This window comes from Cygnus atratus, chromosome 8 (genome assembly GCF_013377495.2).
Source record: "Cygnus atratus isolate AKBS03 ecotype Queensland, Australia chromosome 8, CAtr_DNAZoo_HiC_assembly, whole genome shotgun sequence".
In the NCBI taxonomy this organism is placed as follows: domain Eukaryota; kingdom Metazoa; phylum Chordata; class Aves; order Anseriformes; family Anatidae; genus Cygnus; species Cygnus atratus.
The window spans coordinates 21,235,272-21,255,579 of NC_066369.1; the positions used below are offsets into that span (position 1 = coordinate 21,235,272).

A 20,308-nucleotide genomic window follows, 5' to 3' on the forward strand; every position below is an offset into this window, starting at 1 on the left:
TGACTGACCTCTACTGCCAGTAAACTATGGGAAGCAGCCATTTATTTATGTTTTCATCTGCCTATCCCCCTTCCTGCAGCTGTATTGAGTGCATGGATGAATCCCTGACCCAGAGTTTTTGCAAATCAGCTTTGGGTTTGACAGGCAAAGCTGGACAACGCAGTCCCCGTGAGTGCAGAGAGACGGCACTGACTGCAGGAGGAACCGGCTGCAGTTGCCCAGCCCACATGGGGCAGCCAGGCTTCTGGACATGCACTCGTTGTTTAAATTACAGACATGCCCCAGGATCTCCCAAAGATGTAGCCCCTCACCTACCCACAGCCCACCAACCAAGGAAGCAATATAACTCATTTTCCAGGCAAATGTAGGCAGCTGCATCCAGCACCCATCTTTTCGGGGTCTCTCCATCGCTCCCATGGGGTAGCCGATGGCTGTGCTGGCAGGAGCGGGTGTGAGCCGGGCACGGAGGCGGCACGGCAGTGTCCCTGTCCACTGCCATCACTCGGCACTCCTCGGGCCCCGTATGGCCCCAGAGCGCGCTGTAAATAGTCGGAAGCGATGAATGGATTTCCCCTTCCTTTCCATGTGTGCTTTAGATTTTTGGCCGGATACAGCATGGGTTCGGGACACACCAAAACACGAGGCTTGCTCCCCAGCAGCCTAGGCTTTCACATGGGAACAACTCGGTGTGCTGCTTGAAAACAACGTGTGATTGAGCGGGTGAAGATTGCGGCGATTTCCTCAGGAATGCCGTGAATTCACCTGGCTAACAGCCAGTGCCCAGCACCCATCTGAGGCCAGCATGGCCTTGCAGGTCTGGGCAGGCACACGGAGAGGCTGCCGCCGTGTCAGGGCCCAGAGCTTTCCCCTGGGTGTAGCCCAAGGACGGGCGGTTTCTGAAACAGGAAAGAGGGAGACGGGCTGGAAGGCGGTCAAGGAAAGCCAGGCTTTCGGCTGCTTCCAGCTTCCTCCCAGACGTGTTTATGGCCATGCGGAGGGCTTTTTTTCTCCCCTCAGCAGCTGCTGCCCTCCTGCTTGGGCTGGCTGGCCATGTCTTGCTGCAAGGTCTCATCTGGTGCCAAACCAGTCCTCTGCCCCGATATGGGCCTCTGCACGCAGAGCAGCTTTGCGGTACCCCCTGTGCTGCCACCCAGCCCTGCAGGGACACAGATGGGGCAGGGGATGGTGGCACCCTGTTGGGGCTGCCTGGGGCTGCTCATCTGTTGTACAGACTGCAGTACCAAATTCTGGCACACAGAAGTGAAGGGGTAAGTGGCAAGAGAAGGAGCAGCGTTAGGACTTCCCTACCAGAGGGGTGTTGGACACCTCTCAGCCAGCACTGGGGATGGGGGCAGAGGGAGGCTGGATGGCCCAGCTGGACTCATGGTGGCCGAGGAGTCCCGAGCTGTGCACGGCCTCAGCACCATGGGGCAGATCCAGCACAGGGCAGCTCCCGCCCGCGGCTCCTGGAGTCAGGGCTGGCTCCAAACAATGGGTGGAGAGCAGGAAACGCCGCATGGGAAACAGGATTTGGCTCCGCCGCCGCCGCCAGCCGCGGCCCCTTGGCCCCCTTCCTTTCCCTGCTCCACAGAGCCCTTCCCACAGCCGCAGGGGCACACCAAGGGTATGAGGATGCCGCCGCCCGAGCGGGCTCGGGTGTAGGACCCTCACTATCGCAGGAGAGGAAGGGGCTGGAACACCACCTAGCCTGGCTGGGGCTCAGCATGGCTGGGGACACCTTGAGCACGCAGCCCTAACCCCAGGGGAAGAGCCCCCACCGGGCAGCCCCTTTGCCAAGCAGCCGGGCAGCTGCTGAGCAGGTGGGGACAAGGGCATCTTCGTCACCATGCCCAGGCTATGAGCCAGAAGAGGGGGTCCTGGCTCCCCCAGACGCCAACCAGCACTACAGGGACAAGATGGGGGGCACAGACAGGGGGCAGGGGTCCTGAGCCCCCGCTCATGTGGATCCTGTAGGCAACTGCCACTGCTGGCTCCATCCCCCGTGGCTGGGGCATGGTGGGGATTTTCTGACCTGTGCCAGATTCAGGACACGCCGCTGGGACATGGAACTCCGAGTTTATCTTCTGCTTTTCTTCCCGTGGCTGGCAGGTAAATCTCCCCTTTCCCTCTGCCCTGGGGGCAGCCCCTTGCTCAGGGAGCTTTGGTGGGACAAGGCAGCCATGGCAGTCCAGTGGTGCTGGTGGAGCAGGGACTGAAGGGGGGCATGGAGGGAGGAAACATCCCTGTGAGATTGGTGGTTTGGAGACCTCGGGTGCTGGCGGTGCCAGGGCTGAGCTGCCCTCTGCTGCACGCCGGCATGGGGCTGGGGCACAGGCAGTGTATGGAACGAGAGGGGGATCCCATTCTGCTGCATGCTTGGCTCATGCAGGGACCTGAGCCCATGGGGATCTCCAAAAGGAGACTGGAAATTCCCACTGTGCCATGCTGTTGGGTTGGGGGCAAGAAGGTTCTGGAAAAGGGGTGATATTTGGGTTATGGGGGTCTGTCGCTGTGACTGACCTGGGTGGGCCCAAGCCCTGGTCTGGCCATGACGTGCCCCAGTGCTCCCCCCCACAGGGGCCATCCTGGACATCACCCTGATTGCCAACGTGCAGAGCCTGTCCCACTCCGACTTCTTCCTCTCCTGCGTCATGGGCGAGCGTGACGTGAGCTACCTGCAGATTGAGCGGGAGAACAAGATCGTGATGACACACCCCAAGACGGGCTTCCAAAACTACCGCAACCGCAGCAACCACGTCCAGGCCAGGGGCTTCTCCATGCCCGACCTGGTGGGGATCCTGTACTGCATGGGGCGCACCCCAACGGAGCAGGCACAGGTGGTCTACGTGCACAACAGCCACAACGGTGAGCGGATGGGGCTCTAGGGCAGTGTGACCCAGTCACTGAAGCTAGGTTTGGGGTCTTCTGGCACTGGTGGTGGCAGCTCTCAGGTCAGCAGGCAGCTCTGGTTCCTGTGCAGAACATGGGTGAGGTGGTGGACCACCACCACGAGGTCTTGTCTGGTCAAGCATTGGGCATGAGCAGCAGCCATTCTGATGTTTGTAGGGTGCTGTGGATTAACCCGTAGCATGCAGGAGATGGCACCTGGTGCAATGAAGTAGCATTTGCACCCCATGAAGGTACGGGAGGAGAGGGATTTTCAGCTGAGGAGCCTGGCCTGGCCCCAGGGGCGCTTGGTGGCCTCCTGCCAGGGCGGTGTGTGGGCAGGGCAGCCGGCGGCAGCCGCCTGGGGCGGGAGCGGCGTGCAGGAGCCGGGCAAGGTCCGAGCGGAGGGAAGCTGAAGGAGGTGGGGAGGTCTGGCAATCATCAACCAGGCAGAGGGGCCAGCGGGCAGTGCCAGCCCCAGGGTCCTGCTGAGGGGCCCTGGCAGGGCTGGCTCTGCCCCAGCCGGGCTCGTGGGGAGGGCTGGGTGCAGGAGGCAGCATGGGGCTTGTCTCCTGCCCCTGCTCCTCTGCAGGGCCATAGAGCCAAAAGGGCCTCCTCAGGCTGGCCATAATGCCCAGGGATCATAGTCTCTGGCACTGCCCTTGCTGACCTCCTCTTCTCGTGGCTCTTGAGACTTCACGGAGCTGTTGGGACTGAAATTTTCTGCGATAGGTGTTTTCCTCTGGATGTTTTCTAGCTCTTTGTTAGAAAGATTTGGCTAAAACAACACATTTCCCTGCCTGTGTTAAAATTCAGCTCTACCACACTGTTTTGAGCTGCTCCAGTATCTCAAACTGGGGAACAGACTGCGATAAGGACTGTACTGGTGGGGCATGAGCATCCTCCAAGGAGCAAGGGCTGGTCTGTGTCCTCCGCCAGGGGTTTGCACTGAAAATGGCAGCGGTCTTATCGGGAACAGAGATGGACAGCCTGGGCAAACAGAGTGCTGGGGAGGTGCTGAGGGAGGAGGGCAGAGTGCTGGGAAGCGGCGAGGGAAGGCACAGGGGTGCACAGGGGACAGGGAGGGCGTGGGCACGTTGGAAGAGCACTGCAGTAAGTTAAGGGGGAGTGAGAGGAGCTCTGCACCCCTATATTGCATGGATGAGGTGGTGGCTGGGACCCAGGCTCACTGGTCTGGTCCAAAGCCCCTGCAGGAGTCACAGGTGACCAAAAAGCTGTTGTTGCTCTGTTTAATTTAGAGAAGGAGAAGCTTAGAAAAAAATGAGAAAGACTGATCAAAGGGAAAAATAACAAAAAAAAATCTTGCCAAGGGAGTGAGGGCTGTATAAAGAAACCACCTTGGAGACTGAAGTGCATATTGTTTTGGCTCTCCCTGGGGGGCTGAGCATGCACAAAAGCAGTATCGATAAGCAGCAGGTAGGGAATGCTGTCAGAGGAGAGTTGGTGTCTTCCAAGAGGCTGTGCGCAAGTGGGAACATAAGAAAGATTTGAAACTTTGAAAATTTTGCTGTAAAAGCACAGTAAAACAGACCAAAAATATCCCAAGAAGCAATTTGATGAAGGGTTTAAACCTGACAATAAACTATTTTTTTTAGATATCCAGAGCAGAAAGGTGCCCAGAGAGGCCACTGCAGAAAAATGAAATTATTTTATTTTTGCGTCGGTGAACACAATAGGGAAGTTCAGGAAATTTGTCAGAGGATCTGTCTAAAATTACAGGGCTGATAAGAGAAGACAGGCAATAAATAGCATAAATGAGCAGTGCTGCGTTGCCAGGACCTCTCCTTGGCTTGCATCAGTGCCAGCGGGCAGGCTGCAAGGCTGCTGGTGTGCCACCGGCCTGCGTTACGAGCTCTCTAAGAGGGGGCTTGCACCCTCATATAGGAAAATTCCTTTTCAAAGGCAAAGATGCCCATGGGGACCCTGTTTTGCAAGGTTAGATGCTGGGCTCTCACTTGAGGCATTGGACAGAAGGTCCAGAGGCGGGCAGAGCCTCCTGGGCTGCCAGAGAGGGGGCTGCAGGGAGACGTGCAGAGCTCTGTGAGATCCTGCATGCCTGGGAGCACCGCAGAGCCATCAGTTATCTGATGTTATCTCTCCCACTGCAAGCACAAGAGAAAACTGGTAACAGGCAGGTGAAGAGGGGACAAGGAGGTAGTTCCTTGTGCTCTGTGCACAAGGAACTGGGCAGGACCAGGGCTAAATCTGTGTGCCTTTGACAAGAACAAAACCCATGGAAGAACAATCTCAAGTGTGGCAGAGTGAAAAGAGAGATAAGAGCTGACTCGGGAAGCTGCCGGGCTGCAGGTGGTGCAGGCGGGGAGGCTCTCCTGGGGAATTACCGGGATGCACTCGACCTGCTGTGCCCTTCCCCGGGCGTCCGCGGTGTGTGCTGCTGGCCCACGCTGGGGGCAGGATGCAGGGCTGGATGTGCTCTGCTCCCACCCAGCACAGCCGGTGTCAGGGTGTGCGATCTGGTGCCCTGGGAGCCGGCACCTGAGTGTGCCCTTCTTTGTGTCTGCCCTGGCACGCCCAGGGCTTGGCTTCCCAGTCCTTAACATATTTATAGCCTGGTTTAGGCTCAAAGCTGCGCTCTGGCTGACGCACAGCATAGCTATGGGAGTTCATCGCTGTCGCATACCCTGACACGTGGGAAATCAGGAAAACATGGCTGTGCCGTGGCTGAGTGCTCTGCTGCAGGCAGGGGCAGCTGCCCCTCGCTGCCCCTCGCTGCCCCTCGCCTGTCTGCAGCCGCTCCGCAACTCCCTGGTCTGGCAGCAAGCAGGGTGTCCCAGGCTGTCACGTCGCCCCAGGCTGCTGTCACCAGCATCACGGGAGAGCAGGACGCCCCGTCCCTGGGCTGACAGCCCTCTTGCAGCTCATCTAGCAGGGGTGCAGATGGGGATGTGCGTGGCGATGACCCCATGGAACGCTGGGCTTGGGCTGTGTTTTGGGGTGGCTGGTCCAGGGGTGCCAGTGCTGCCCTCAGCCTGCTCCTCCTCCTCCTCCTCCACAGCCCACCTCTTCCCGGTGAGGGCCACGCAGTCTGTGAACATCGCTGAGACGGCCACCTTCTCTGCCAGGGTCCTCAAGAGGAAGGAGACGGACGTTATGTGGAAAAGAAATGGCAAGTGGCCCCGCAGCAGGGCTGCTCCCACACGGTGCCTTGCGCCAGCCCCACTCCCAGCCCCGTTCACTCCCCCACCCCAGGGTGCCGGTGTCCCCAGGTCACCCTCTGTCCCCTCGCAGGTACCTACTACCAGACCACGGACCGGGGCGAGGTGCAGGGCGACCTCTTCACCCTGACCCTCCCCAACGTCAGCGTGAGCGAAAACGGCGTCTACAGCGCCACGTTCATGGGGGACAGCCCTCTGTGGAGTGCCTTCTACAGGCTGATCGTGAGAGGTGAGCAGGGCCGGGGAGGTGGCACCCCACTGTCCCTTCCTGTCCCACAGGGACACGTGGCCCTGCTAGACCAGTGCCACCCCACGGGCCCTCTGCTCTCCCCACAGCATGCACCGCGAAGAAGTGGGGACCGTCCTGCGAGAAGGACTGTCCCGACTGCCTGAACGGGGGTGTCTGCCACGACCACGTCGGTGAATGCATCTGCCCTCCCGGCTTCACGGGCACCCGCTGCGAGAGAGGTAGGGCGCCCGGCTGCCTCTGCCCCGTGGGGATGAGCTGTGCCCGGGGGGTTCCCTGCTGCAGCCCCAGATCCAGGCATCACGGCCAGAAACTGTGTCTGCATCCCCAGCCCCCTGCTTCTCGAGCAGGACCATCCACCTCCTCAGGACAAGCTTTGGGGTGGGGACTCCTTGCCTGCTTGGGGTGGTGATGGGGGGCTTCAGGACCCCAGGCTGGCACCACGCTGTGCACAGGCACACTGCTTGTTTTCCAGCCTGTCGGGAAGGCCAATTTGGCCGCAACTGCCAGGAGACGTGCCAGAGAGCCCAGGGCTGCAGGGGGCTGAGCTTCTGCCTGCCAGACCCCTACGGCTGCTCCTGCGCCTCGGGGTGGAGCGGGTCCCGCTGCAACCAAGGTACGGGGATGTGGGCATCTGCCACCCGGCCCTGCGTGGGGGTCCCTGCCCCGGCGTGGGACCACTGGCACACCGTGGCTGGGGATAGCAGTGAGCATTTCTCTTCCCGCAGCCTGTCCCCCGGGATACTACGGCCCCGACTGCGCCCTGGGCTGCGCCTGCCGGAACGGGGGCAGCTGTAACCGCTTCAGCGGCTGCGTCTGCCCCGCGGGCTGGCACGGGCAGCACTGCGAGAAGTCAGGTGAGTCTGGCGCAGGGCTGCAACGGGTCTCTGTCCCCTGCAGGGGGGCTCCAGCTCCTCCTCGCTGGGGACATGGTGGGAGCTGGTGCCAGCCTATGCAGCTGGGCGGGCAGCCCACCTTGCTGGCAGAAATAGCCCCCAGCCCCGTGGAAACCAGGGTGCTGAGCTGCAAGGGTAGTGTGTACTCCGGCTCTCATGAATTAGCTGTGCCGAGAGCATCGCTGGGCCTGGAGCATGGGGAGGGATCTGGGATGGACCCCACTGCTCAGCCACAACCCCCAGCACCGGCTGCACTGCAGATGTGACTGGGGAAAGGTCTGAGCATCTCCTGTACATGGGACAAAGCACGACCAGCCCTAACGCTGATTTCTCCGCACCAGACCGCTTCCCCCAGATCATCAAGCTGGCTTCAGAGCTGGAGTTCAACCTGGGCTCGGAGCCCATCATCAGCTGCGTGGCCACCGGCAACCCGCTGCCCGCGAGCGACGGCGTGGAGCTGCGCAAAGCTGACGGCACTGTGCTCAAGGTACCGCACACTGCCCCGCGTCCACCCCGTGTCCTCACCCCGCCATCATCCCTGGGCATTGGCACGTGTTGCAGGCTTCCCCAAAATCAGCGGTCTCCCCACTGGCCTGGGCTGCCGCAGGGAGTGATGGATGGCTCCTCTGTGCCCACAGCTGGTCAAAGCCATCATCGAGCCGGGGCAGATCACCTGCGAGTTTCAGGTGCGGCGCCTGATGAAGGACGACGCAGGGCTCTGGGAGTGCAGAGTCTCCACCACCGGGGGCCAGGACAGCCGGAAAGTCAAGGTCAACATCCGAGGTGAGGGATGAGTGGAGGTGCTGGGGGCATGGTGTGGCAATGTGAGCCCCCTGCTGGACTAGATGCCGCCCATCATGTGTCACAGTGCCAGCAGACAGGTTTGGGTGGTGATAAGACACTTGTTGGGGTCCTCCCTTCCCTGACAATGCTGGAAAGAGCCGAGAGGTGGTGGATGTCCCCACACTCTGCTCCTCATTGCTTCTGGTCCTACTCATATTTTTCCTTCCTTCACACCCAGTGCCCCCAGCGCCCCTGAGCCCCCCCCGGCTGCTGGCCAAGCAGAGCCGCCAGCTCGTGGTGTCACCTGTGGACTGCTTCTCTGGCGACGGACCCATCGTCTCCGTCAAGCTGCTCTACAAGCCCAAGGACGACACCTCAGTGTGGTCTTCTATTGTGGGTATGTGCCTGTCCTCACAGGTAGGACCTGGTGGAGGGGTCTGGGGTGGGCAGAGGTCTCCATCCCGCTCAGCAGGACCCCCTGGGACCCTCTGTGGTGATGCCAAGGAGGACACCGATGGTGGGGCAGGTTGTGGGTGTGGGGCGTGGCTTTGACATGTCCTCTTGGCCAACAGTTGACAACAGCGAGAACATCACCCTGATGAACCTCCGGCCGGTGACTGCCTATGTTGTCAAGGTGCAGCTGAGCCGGCCGGGGGATGGCGGGGAGGGCAGCAAAGGACCTGAGGCCGTCATGGTGACCGAGTGCCTAGGTGGGCCCCCATCCCTCTGACCCCAAACCTGACCCTACATGGCATGGGGTCCGCCAAGCCTCAGGGCTGGCACGTGGTCACTTTTCGCTGCCTTTTTGTTCACAGAGCCCACAGTCAAGCCCGTGATTGAAGGCTGGTCCATCGAGGAGAAAAACACACTTCATGTCAACTGGAAATTGCCAAGTAACCACGAGCCGGCACACGGGTTCATCGTCCATCTCTTTGACTCTGCGAGGCGTCTGGTCTGGGAGAAAAACATCACGTCCATCTCCGTGCTCTCCGCTCGCATCGCAGACCTGGAGTTCAACAAGGAGTACGGGCTGGAGGTGCTGGTGTACCACTGCACCAGCCTGGGGCCCCCCTCCGACCTCTACAAGGTCATGATCAACAGCAAAGGTGGGCACCGCGCGGGGCCAGGCTAAGGCACACTCCCCCCAGAGCATGGGGGGCTTTAGGGGAGCCATCTCCTACCTGCACCTCATGGAGAAAGGGGGAGGAAACTGGGAGGTGAAGTGCAGAAACGTGTGATGCCTGCAGACAGATCTGTCCTCCGTGCCCTCACCCAAGCCTTGCTGGGCTTGCCTACGCTTGCTGCCCTTACAACACCCCGTAGCGACAAGTTCCTCAATATAATTATATTCCGTGTAAAAAAAAACATTTCCTTTTGTTTGCATTCACCCCAGTGATCTCACTGGGTGGTCATGTCCCGTCAGCCTGGCCAACCCTCCTGGCAGACGAGGGGGAAGGAGCGCACAAGCTGTGACTTCAGTGAGGTTCAGCGCAGCCTGGTACCTGCTGGGAAGGCTTCTTGCGTGTCAGGCCGAGGGGATGTAGTGCTCCCTCTGCTCTGTGCTTGTGAGAGCTTCGGGTAATTGCGGGATGTGTGCTTTAGGATGTGGGCAAGGCTCAGAGGAGGAAGTGGGAAAGATAAAAAAACATCATCTGTGAGGAAGGGTTGAAGAAAGAAAATATCCCAAGAGGTGTTCAGTACAGAGACATCTAGCTTGAGGGTGCCTGAGGCTGGGAAAAGGTGGTGCAGCCCTGTCCTGCTGTTCCACCCTCCCATCCCCACCCACTTCTGCCCACCGCTGGAGGCAGGACACCAGGGAGGTGGTCTGACCCAAGGGGCAGATCCAGGGAAGAAGGTGAGACTGAAAGGTGGCTGGAAAGCCAGCTCCCAGCCCACACAGGGTCGTCAGGAAGGGGACAGTGACCAGCTGCTGCTCGTGACAGCGAAGAGATGGACGATTGCCCCTGCAGCACTGGGAGCCCCATGCTGGGACTGACGCTCTCCTCTCCTCCTCCCAGGGCCCTCCTCCCCACGGTCATTGTCAGCAGAGTCCGTGTCCGACACGGCCGTCAGGCTCTCCTGGCAGGTCCCCGAGTACCCCAACGGGGGCATCACCAAGTACATAGTGGAGCTGCAGCAGGTGGGGGGCACCAGCGAGCCCCAGTGGATTGACACCGACAACGGCGCCGAGACCACCAAGACCGTCGGTGGCCTCAACGCCAGCACCACCTACCAGTTTCGTGTCCGGGCCAACTCCCACGTCCCGGGGGAGTGGAGCCAGCCTGTGAAAGCCAAGACCCTGGGGGACGGTGAGTGGGGTGTCCCCGGGGCTGCACCACAGCCCCTCGGCAGGAGGTGTCACCTCCGCAGCCCCACCGCTGACCTGCCGTGCCCTGCTGCCCACCTCTCCCCAGGAGCTTGGAGCTCTCTGCTGGAGCTCGGTGTCAGTGTCTGGGTCAGCAGAGAGGCCGGGCTGCTCGTGGTAACCTCTGGAGCAGCAACCCAAGCCCAAACACTTGTGTATATGTCTTCAGACCTCCTGCTCCTCCTACTCCTGAGCAGATTCTGGGTGGCTCTGCCTTGGTCAGAGGGTGACACGATGTGCAAGGGGCAGGACAGAGGTGGCACAAAAGGGGCTGGTGGCTGTGGAAACACAGGGAGGAACCAGAGCTGGTTGCAGGTCCAGGAACCGATGAGTTTGCTGGCAGGGTCCGGGCAGTACCAGCCTCCCCCTGTGCTGCTGGGAGCTGGGGGTGGGCTCTGGTGCCTTCGTGGGCTCCCACGATGCTGGGACAGGGCCGAGGTCTCAGTGCTCAGCCATCCGTGCAGCCCCACGATGCAGGGCTCAGCTGTTGACCTCCCTCCCTCCTCTCGGCAGGAGCGCTGAGCGTGCCGCCCAGCCTGGGCAGCCAGAGCACCGAGCAGTCGGGAATAGACCAGCAGCTGCTCTTGGCCATCGTCGGCTCCGTGTCCGTCACCTGCCTCACCATCCTCTTTGCCCTCCTGGCGCTCTTCCTCATCAAGAAGAACTTTTTCCACCGGCGCCGCACCTTCACGTACCAGTCTGGCTCGGTGAGTGCCGCCTGCCCCGCCAGGACGGTGTCCCCAGCTCCCCACGTCCCAGCCCGATCCAGGTCACGCTCCATAGCCTCCAGTCCGGATGCAGCCAGGCCTCACCTCCACGTGGAGAGGGTGCGGAGCCCACCCTTGCCCATGACGCCTGCCCTGCCGGCCCCGCCGCGGGGCAGAGGGGTGCCCGGTGCCCCTAACCTCACCTGCTCCCATCTGGCAGGGCGAAGAGACCATCCTGCAGTTCAACTCGGGGACGCTGACGCTGACGCGCCGGCCCAAGCCGCAGCCCGAGCCCCTCAGCTACCCCATCCTGGAGTGGGAGGACATCAAGTTCGAGGATATGATCGGGGAGGGGAACTTCGGGCAGGTCATCAGGGCCATGATCAAGAAGGATGGCTTGAAGATGAACGCAGCCATCAAGATGCTGAAGGGTGAGTGCTGCTGTGGGGTGGGCAGGGCAGAGGGTGTGGGGGGACACAGCTGGGTCTTGAGCAGCACTCGGGGCTGAGGAGGGGCAGGAGATGACCACGGAGGAGCGGAGGAAGGCCTCTTCCTGTAGGACCGAGGAGTGCATCCCTGCTTTGCTTGCAGAGTTTGCCTCAGAGAACGACCACCGGGACTTTGCCGGGGAGCTGGAGGTGCTGTGCAAGCTGGGCCATCACCCCAACATCATCAACTTGCTGGGGGCCTGTGAGAACAAGGGTGAGGGCTGTCCCCTGCTCCCTGCTGGGTATTCCCTGTTCCTGGGGACAGCCCCACGAGCCCTGCCTCCTCCTGCCCGCAGGCTACCTGTACATTGCCATCGAGTATGCCCCCTACGGAAACCTCCTCGACTTCCTCCGCAAAAGCCGAGTCCTGGAGACCGACCCGGCCTTTGCCAAGGAGCACGGCACCGCGTCCACCCTCACCTCCCAGCAGCTCCTCCAGTTTGCTTCGGACGTGGCCAAGGGGATGCAGTACCTGAGTGAGAAGCAGGTACGTCCCAGGGATACAAGGGCAGGGGCGTGCTCCCATGCCGCCATGGCTCACTGCTGGCCTCTCTCAGTTCATCCACAGGGACCTGGCAGCCAGGAATATCCTGGTGGGAGAAAACCTGGCCTCCAAGATCGCCGACTTTGGCCTCTCCAGAGGGGAGGAGGTCTACGTGAAGAAGACGATGGTGAGGCAGGGGCTAGGGGACTCCGTGGGGCCTGCACGGATGCGGTGGGCAGGACCCCCTGGCAGCGGGAACACCCCACCATGCTGGGACCAGCTGGATGCCAGCTGCCCACACCTCCCTCCATCGGATGTCCCCTGACAGTCACCAGGTCACCCTCCGTTTCCCCAGGGCCGCCTGCCAGTTCGCTGGATGGCCATCGAGTCGCTGAACTACAGCGTGTACACCACCAAGAGCGACGTGTAAGTCCACAGACACTGGGGTCGGGGCACAGACATGGCCACCTCTGTCCTTCCAGGGCAGCGGGTACATCCCTGGGGAGCTGCAGGCTCTGCCCAAGCCCTGTTTGCCCTCCTGGCCCCATCCAGTCCCACCACAAACCCCGTCTGCTTGTCCCCTTACTCACGAGTGGGACACTGCCGCTGGCTCTGTCCCAGCCTCACCTCCTGCTGTTTCAGGTGGTCCTTTGGTGTCCTGCTCTGGGAGATCGTCAGCTTGGGTAAGGCTCCTCCTTGTCCACTCTGCCTGCTTGGGTCCCTGCAGGTCTGCAGAGCCCTTGTCCTGCTGCAGCCCTGGAGGGGACAACCCAAAGGGGCGGTGGCCGGGGGCCTGGGCACTGTCCCAGGGACAGGGTGGACATCACCATGTGGGTCCTCCCCGGGGCTCTGGGTCAGGGGGATGAGGACACGTGTGTCTGTGGCCGCAGGGGGGACTCCGTACTGCGGGATGACGTGTGCCGAGCTCTACGAGAAGCTGCCCCAGGGCTACCGCATGGAGAAGCCCCGCAACTGTGACGACGAGGTGTAAGTGGGCAGAGCGTCCCGCATACCCCCCACCACTCCTAGGGGCAGCTCCTGGCCGGTCCCCTGTGCACTCCAAACCTCCTTCCCCTTGCTTTAGCCTCCCACCTGCTCCTCCCCATCTCCCCGAGCAGCTTTTCCACCCGCTCTGCTCCGCGCACGCTGACCGCCCGGGCTCTGTCCCCAGGTACGAGCTGATGCGGCAGTGCTGGCGTGACCGCCCCTACGAGCGGCCGCCCTTCGCCCAGATCTCCATGCAGCTCATCCGCATGCTGGAGGCCCGGAAGGTGAGTGGAAACAGGGCACAGGGGGGCCACCCACCCTCCATCCCTGTGCGACCCCACCAAGAGCACCCCAACGTCTCCCCCCGGCAGCTCTGCGGGCTCCAGCCCCGTGCCCGTGAGCAGCGGGTGCGGGAGGGAGCAGGGACGGGGACACCGTCACGTCCTGCTCCTGACTCGGGTTCCCACGCAGGCCTACGTGAACATGGCCCTGTTCGAGAACTTCACCTACGCAGGGATCGATGCCACCGCCGAGGAGGCGTGAGGCTGCGCCCGGCTCCACGCCGCAGGGGGACAACGCTGGCCCCCAGCCTGCTGGGACAGCACTGCGGGGACAAGAGGCTGCCTGTCCCCGCCGGGTGACAGCGGCCCAATGCCGGTGGCACCTGCAGAGAGTGCCCTCCTGGCAGCAGGACGGTGCCATCCCCTTGGGCTACCTCCCCGCATGTACTGGCACGGCACCGACACTGCTGGAGGACACGCGAGGATGGCCCCGAAGGACAATCGCCAGCTGCATGTAGCAGAGAGGGCAGGAGAGGGGCTCTGTCCCCAGGAGCCAGGGGATGCTGCAGCCGTGGCAGGACACAAATACCCGAATTTTGGGGTGAGAGAAGGAAGCAGAGTCCTGGCAGCTCCCTGCCCTGCAGCTCTCAGCATACTCTGGTGCCAGCGGGGCTGCGAGCATCGCTGCCGGCGTGGGACACGGCAGCCATGGCACAGGAGGAAGCACTGTGCAAGGCCTCCAGCTCGGCACTAGCCCCTCAGAAATCAACAGCTATGCTTTATGGTCAATAAACATAGTGCAACGGACAGCCGGCTCTGGCGGAGGGGAGGGTGTCTGCTGCTCTGCTGCTGCAGCAGTGACTTCTGTCACCATTCTGGTCCTCTGCCCCAGATCCCAGTGTCCCCTCAGCTGGCTCTCCACAGGGACGAGGCTGGTCCCCCAGCTCGTCCCCATGGAGCAAGGCATGTCCCCAGGCACTGCTGGCACCCACCTGCGTATCAATACCATTTTGATTTCCCATTCTGGCCTCCAGTGCTATTTGGTGTCAACTGCAGCCATCAGTGAGCATCTTTTAGGTTGGATATTAGGAGGAACTTCTTTATGGAAAGGGTTGGTTTTTTTGGTGTTGAGTCACCATCCCTGGAGGTCTTTAAGAGACGTTTAGATGTAGAGCTTAGCGATATGGTTTAGTGGAGAACTTGTTAATGTTAGGTCAGAGGTTGGACTAGGTGATCTTGGAGGTCTCTTCCAACCTAGACGATTCTGTGATTCTCTGATCTTCTCTGCTCCATCACTGAGGTGCCCAGTGAAAAGGTGACCAGGACCAGCCCCTGCAGGCAGCCTGGTACAGTGTGCCCCTCATTGCACCGAAGGGGCTGCTGCTGGGAATGGCACATGGGGCAGCATCACCAGCCATGCTGAAACCAAGTTTCAGGGTTTTTTTTTTGAGTTTTGAGTGTTTTTGCCTCTCTGACTGCAAAGCCCAGTCGCAGTCGCCGGATGGAGAAGGAAGTGGGATTGGTTTGACAAAACTTGACTGTGATAAACTGGTGCTGGCTGTTCCCCCCCTTCCCTCTGTGCCCCCAGGCTGGCAGTTCTGCCCCCATCCCCTGTGGGGCAAGGAGATGCCGACCCCCCCGTGGCATGGTGTGGACGTGTGCCAGCAGCTGCCCAGCCCTGGATGGTGCTGCAAGGCAGAGCGGGTCCGTGCAGAGCTGCAAGGGGCAGCGTGGGGTGGGATGGAGCCGGAGCCGCTGCCCTGTGCCCCATGCTCCGACGTGCCAGCAAGGGGACGGGTGTCGCGGAGCACCCAGCAGCCTGCCCAGCCCCGAGCAGGGGCCTCCCTGCTTTCTCAGGGGTTGTTTTTCTTCCCACCCCGGCCTCCCGGCGTGCCGGTAGCCACAAGGGCAGGACGTGCCGCCTATCTGATGGGAGCAGTCTCTCTTGGCACTGCGGCTGGCGGCGGAGGGGCCGCGGCACGGTGGTTTTGGGCACGGGGAAGTGCCGGCGATGGGGTGGGGGGAGCCTCCAGCCAGGCTTCCTGAGCAGCACAGCCGACACTTCCCAGATAAAGGTATCGCCCCGAGGAGCCGCGGCAGCAGCCGGGGCGCCGGGAAGCACCGAGCACAGCACACGGGATGGCGGCCTGCCTGCCCCGGGGCTGGCTGCCCTCGCTGCTCACCGTGGTCCTGCTGAGCCTCCGCAGCCCCGCGATGGCCCCCGAGCTGGTGACATCCCAAGGTAGGACCTGGGGGCCTTTTTAACCCCCCAGGAGGGTCAGAGGGGAGCTGGCATGCTGGCCTGGCAGGGTGCAGCGAGACCCCCGCAGCAGGCAGGGAGGTGTGGGATTGGGGAGGGGGCACCCAGGTGTGCTCGGGGTGGGCGACGGAGCCCCCACTCACACGTGGGGCGCCTCCCTCACTGCAGAAAGGACCTGGCAGCCCTAAGGAACGGTTTTGGGGTGGCAGCTGCCAGCCGTGTGGCATCATGTTGCTGCACAGGGGCTCCCGATGACAAGGTCTGAGCAAAATCCCAGGGCACGGCTCTGCACCGCAGCACAGCAGCAGCACTGCTGGCTCACCACGATGCTCCTGTGCCAGCCTCGCAGCACGCAGCCCTGAGCGCCGTGACCTTACCTCCCCGGTGGGATGCTCCCACCCAGCCCTGAGCTGGCCCCACCGGGCTCCCTGCTGCTTTGCAGCCCGCTGCACGGCTCTCTTAGCCTCAGGTCCATCCACGTGGCCTTTGAGCCCCTCCGTAGGTCTTCTAACCCTTTCTGTAACACCATAAAAAGCATTAACTGAAAAGAACTGTTGATCTCGTGCTTCATCTTTTCACACCCACACAAGGTCTCTGCCCACCCTACTACAGCAGGCACTGGAGCACACTTTAAGTTGCTTCTATAGGGGCAGTGGGAGGAAAGGGTTTGGGATCATCCTCTGCCTGAAGCCTCTACACCCCGACACCACTGCAGTGCTGCCAGCGTGATGTCTGAGGGCGCTTCGTGCCAGCTGCAGAGCTGAGCAGTGAGCTTTCCTAGGAAACTGCCTGCACTGAGCAAAGATGCTCTGGTGCCGCAGCGCCGCGGGCTGCAGCCGGAGCAGGGGGACGCAGGTCTCCGTGCCACCAGGCTGCAGGGACCCGGCCACCCTGTCCCATGTCCCGTCCTGTCCCCCAGGGCTGGGGAAGGGGTGGTGCTGGCAGGAGGCCAGAGCAGGCCCGGGGGGGAGCCGGGAGGGTGCGAAAAGGGAAGAGCAGGTAGGAGGGAGGCTGGCGGGGAGCGGCTGTGGTCTGTGGCCAGGGGACGTGGGCTGGGGGAGGAAGGTGATGCTGAGCTGGGAAAGGAGGAACAGGGCCAGGGGTCAGGGCAAGGTAAGGGGCAGGGAGAGCGAGGGGACACCTGGCAAAGACATCGGGGGACCGTGGTACTCTTATGGTGACTCCCTTCTCCTGGAAAGGGCTCAGCAGGCATTGCAAGGGTGCGACGCTCCAGTTTACCCTTGCAACAAAAGGGAGGAAGCGGTGCAGAGACCCAGAGCCCCCCACAGACCCCGGGCTGGGGCTGACACCCCCCCCGTGCTCAGAGCCGTGTGCCCCCACGCCAGCCCCCAGGCCCCTGGGGCGCTGCTCCTCCTTATCGCACTTCCGCGCGCCTTCCGGCGTGAGCAGGGCAGGGGTGCTTCCCGCTGATCTCCAGGGCCGGGCCGAGCCCCCTCCGACCGCAGGGCTATTTCGGGATGGTTGTTTGTCCCGAAGGACCCTGCGTGCTGGGGAGGGGGGAGCAGGGCTGCCAGCCCAGGTCACGGTGATGTGCGCGACCCTCCCCACGGTGCCACGCTGGCAGGGGCTCGGGTGGGATGGGGACATGTTGGGGACAGTGCTGTGCCTGGGGACTCCCTCACGCCCACCCTCCTGCCAGACGCTGCACTGCTGGAGGAGGTGCGCGAGGACATCCTCTGCTTCTCCCGCTCCTTCGAGGACCTCACATGCTTCTGGGATGAGGAAGAGGAGGCGAGCGGGATGAGCCACTTCTACTACTGGTACAGCAGGTAGGACGTGGCGGGGACATGGCCCGGCCTGGCACATGGAGTGCTGTTGGGTGACACCTCGGTGCCATGCCCCAGATCCCCTCTCCTCTACCTGGCCCCAGCCACGGGGTGCTGGAGGACCCCATCTGTTCCTCAGGGACGTGCCCACGGCGTGCGCAGTTTCCACGCAGCGCCGCGAGGCCGGCGGGACGCGGCACGTCTGCGCCTTCCCCAGCCAGGACGTGCGGCTCTTCACCCAGCTCCACGTCCTCGTCCTGGACGCTGCCACCAACCAGACCAGGCACCAGCGGGAGCTCAGCGTGGACGTGGTGGGTGAGTCCCTCCCGCGGCACAACACCAGGGCACCGGGACCATCCCTACACCTGGGTCCCTTCTCCCTGCCCACCAGGGGCTGGCAGCACCTTGTGCCTCAGCAGGGCCGGGGGTGTCCGTGTCGGGGCTGCCGCAGGAGGGGAACGCCACGGCACGTTCCCCGCAGGTCTCATCGCCCCCCCCGGTGAACGTCAGCGCCCGCTGGGCCGGAGCCACGGGGCAGCTCCACGTGTCGTGGCAGCCACCACTCCCTGACTACCCAAACTTCTTCCTCTACGAGGTGCGCTACAGCGCCGTGAGCCCCGCGGGGACGCCCCACGGCACAGCGTGGGACCCCGGCAAGCAGCACACCGGGGACAGGGACCCCCCCACCCATCTGAGCAGCAGCACCCACCCGCCCACGGCCGGGGGAGCCGCAGCCTCCCCGCGAGCAGGGCAGGTAGGTACAGGGGCTGGGGGGCTCGGGGGACACAGCGGCCCCCCAAAGCCTCACACCTCTCCTGCAGGGGCTGGTGCAGGCCGACACCTGGGTGGTTCTCCAGCACCTGCGGCCGGGGGTGAGGTACCACATCCAGGCGCGCACCAAGCCCGACGGCACCTCCATGGACGGCGTGTGGGGGCCCTGGTCGCAGGCGGTGGCCGCGGAGACACCCCACTCCTCCGGTGAGCGGCCGGGGGCTGCCAAGCGCCCACACCCGGGAGTAGGTCCTGGGGTAGGTGAGGTGCAGCAGCTGGGTTTTGGGGGGCCAGGGCAGGGGAAGCAGCCCCCTCCCTGCCCCGGCTCTCGCCTGCCCAGGGGACATCGGGCTGTGCTGCAGCACCCCTGACCTGCAGCACATGCGCTGCGAGTGGAGCTGGGACCCCGCGGAGCACAGCAGCTCCCACGAGCTCTTCTACCAGGAGACTCCACGTGGGGCTGGCATAAGGTGAGGGGCACGGCGGGGATGCAGTGCTGGCACAGAGCAGCAGTGTCCCATGTCCCACACCATGCCACCAGGCACCGTGCCCTGCTCCACCAGCATCAGCCTCGCAGCTCCCCACCGCCTCCCCCGGCCACGCTGCTGCTCCGACCCCGACTTTCCTGGGCAAGAGCAGGAAGGAGCAGCGCCGGCTGGGGGACAGGGGTCTCTGCCCCAGAGCAGGGCTGGCAGAGGGTGGGGGCAGCGGTGCCACCAGGGCAGGGCTCACAGGCTGCCCGCTCACCGTACAGGGAAGATATGTGGCAGCGGTGCCAGGAGGCCAGCGTGGGGATGCAGGGAGCCCACACCTGTACCTTCCAGCCCAGCAATGACAGCGCCATCGCCGTCCTGGTGAACGTCACCCGGCCCCACGTGCTGCCCAGGCTCAGCTACTTCAAGGAGCCCTTCTGGCTGCACCAGGCCGGTCGGTCCCAGCGCCAAAACGGCCCCAGCCCTTGTTAGGATGCTGGGCACAGGGTGCCAGGGTAGGGTGCCAGTAACACGCCCCCCGTCCCTGCAGTCCTCACGGAGGCCCCGCAGCTGGTGGAGGCGGCGGTGGCACAGGGCCAGCTGAGCCTGCAGTGGCTGCCGCCCCTGGAGGAGCTGGCGGAGCAGCTGGATTACCAGGTCCGCTACGCCGCCGAGAGCAGCCCCGGCTGGAAGGTAACACACAACACACAGGCCGGCACCCCCGGAGCAGCCGGGTGCCCGCGCAGCCCCGTCCCCAGCTGGGCTCTGCCCCGCAGGTCCTGCAGGTCCCGCGGGCGGCCAGGGGAGAAGTCCTGGACTTGCGGCCAGGCGCCCGCTACCGTGCCCAGGTGCGGGCCCGAGCCGGGGGGCCGCGGTACCAGGGCAGCTGGAGCGCCTGGTCCAAACCCGTCGTGGTCGACGCCTCGGCCGACGCCGGTAAGGGTGCGGGAGGTGTGCTGAGGGGCGCGGGGCTGGGCGTGTGATGGGGTCCTGGGCTGCGCCCAGCACCACCACCGCTGCTCCCCCGAGGCAGGCTGGATCATCCCGAGCGTGACGGTGCTGCCGCTGGTCTTCACGGGAGCGCTGCTGGGGCTGCGGTGCACCTTCCCCTCCCTGTACAGGTAAGGCCGGGCCGCGTGCGGGGGGCAGCGGGGGGCAGGGCCCGTCCCGGGGGCAGTGCGGTGCCTCGGGGCGGGGGCCTGCCCTCGACGCCTGCCTCCCCCCGCGCTCAGCAGCGTGAAGCAGCGGCTGTGGCCGCCCGTCCCCGACCTGCACCGCGCCCTGGGCAGCTTCCTGCACGACGGCGGCAAGCAGGGGCAGGTGAGGGACGGGACGGGACGGGACGGGACGGGACGGGACGGGGGCGGGGGCGGCACCCCCCCGGCACCCCGCAGCCGCCGGGGCCGCCCCGAGCCCTGCCGTCCGCCCCCCGCAGGCCTTCTACAAGCAGCCGCCGGAGGAGGCGGTGCTGCCCTGCCTGCTGGAGGTGCTGCCCGCCCCGCCGGGCGCCCTGACACCGCCGACGCCGGAGCCCGCCGCCGGCCGGCCGCTGCCCCGCGCCGGGGCGCCCAGCACCGACATCGCCAACCAGTCCTACCTGCTCGTCAGCGGCTGGGAGCCGCGCGGGCCGCCCTGAGCCGCCCCCCCCCCCCCCCCATAAACGACAGCGACTGCTGCACCGCCACCCCGCCTCCTC

The 20,308-nt window shown here is 63.5% G+C and overlaps 2 protein-coding genes across 2 annotated transcripts; both read left to right on the forward strand.

The window, feature by feature from the left end:
* The first annotated feature begins 1,383 nt into the window (after nt 1-1,383).
* On the forward strand, nt 1,384-13,583 carry TIE1 (tyrosine kinase with immunoglobulin like and EGF like domains 1). Its single transcript, XM_050712352.1, has 24 exons — nt 1,384-1,471; nt 1,975-2,109; nt 2,578-2,865; nt 5,924-6,034; nt 6,157-6,312; nt 6,420-6,551; nt 6,806-6,946; nt 7,059-7,187; nt 7,568-7,713; nt 7,865-8,009; nt 8,248-8,406; nt 8,582-8,719; nt 8,825-9,115; nt 10,028-10,318; nt 10,888-11,201; nt 11,302-11,512; nt 11,673-11,783; nt 11,866-12,056; nt 12,127-12,240; nt 12,409-12,479; nt 12,696-12,736; nt 12,944-13,040; nt 13,225-13,324; nt 13,512-13,583. Exons 1-24 carry the CDS (start codon nt 1,384-1,386, stop codon nt 13,581-13,583), a joined length of 3,672 nt encoding a protein of 1,223 aa, XP_050568309.1.
* A 1,877-nt stretch (nt 13,584-15,460) lies between these two features.
* MPL (MPL proto-oncogene, thrombopoietin receptor) lies at nt 15,461-20,272 on the forward strand. The gene is given in 13 exon segments (XM_035537459.1): nt 15,461-15,563; nt 17,242-17,362; nt 17,508-17,683; nt 17,850-17,860; nt 17,862-18,122; nt 18,190-18,346; nt 18,480-18,609; nt 18,894-19,066; nt 19,163-19,305; nt 19,389-19,556; nt 19,558-19,733; nt 19,845-19,932; nt 20,042-20,272. Coding segments are annotated over 13 exon segments (1,938 nt in total).
* The last annotated feature ends 36 nt before the right edge of the window (nt 20,273-20,308 follow it).

Excerpts from the sequence above, each read along its gene's own strand:
- TIE1 (XM_050712352.1), top strand. The coding sequence starts at position 1,384 with ATGGTGGCCGAGGAGTCCCGAGCTGTGCACGGCCTCAGCACCATGGGG. Across the intron at positions 11,202-11,301 it reads CTCACCTCCACGTGGAGAGG|GGCGAAGAGACCATCCTGCA; the intron begins GTGCGGAGCCCA and ends CCCATCTGGCAG. Across the intron at positions 12,241-12,408 it reads TCTACGTGAAGAAGACGATG|GGCCGCCTGCCAGTTCGCTG; the intron begins GTGAGGCAGGGG and ends CCGTTTCCCCAG.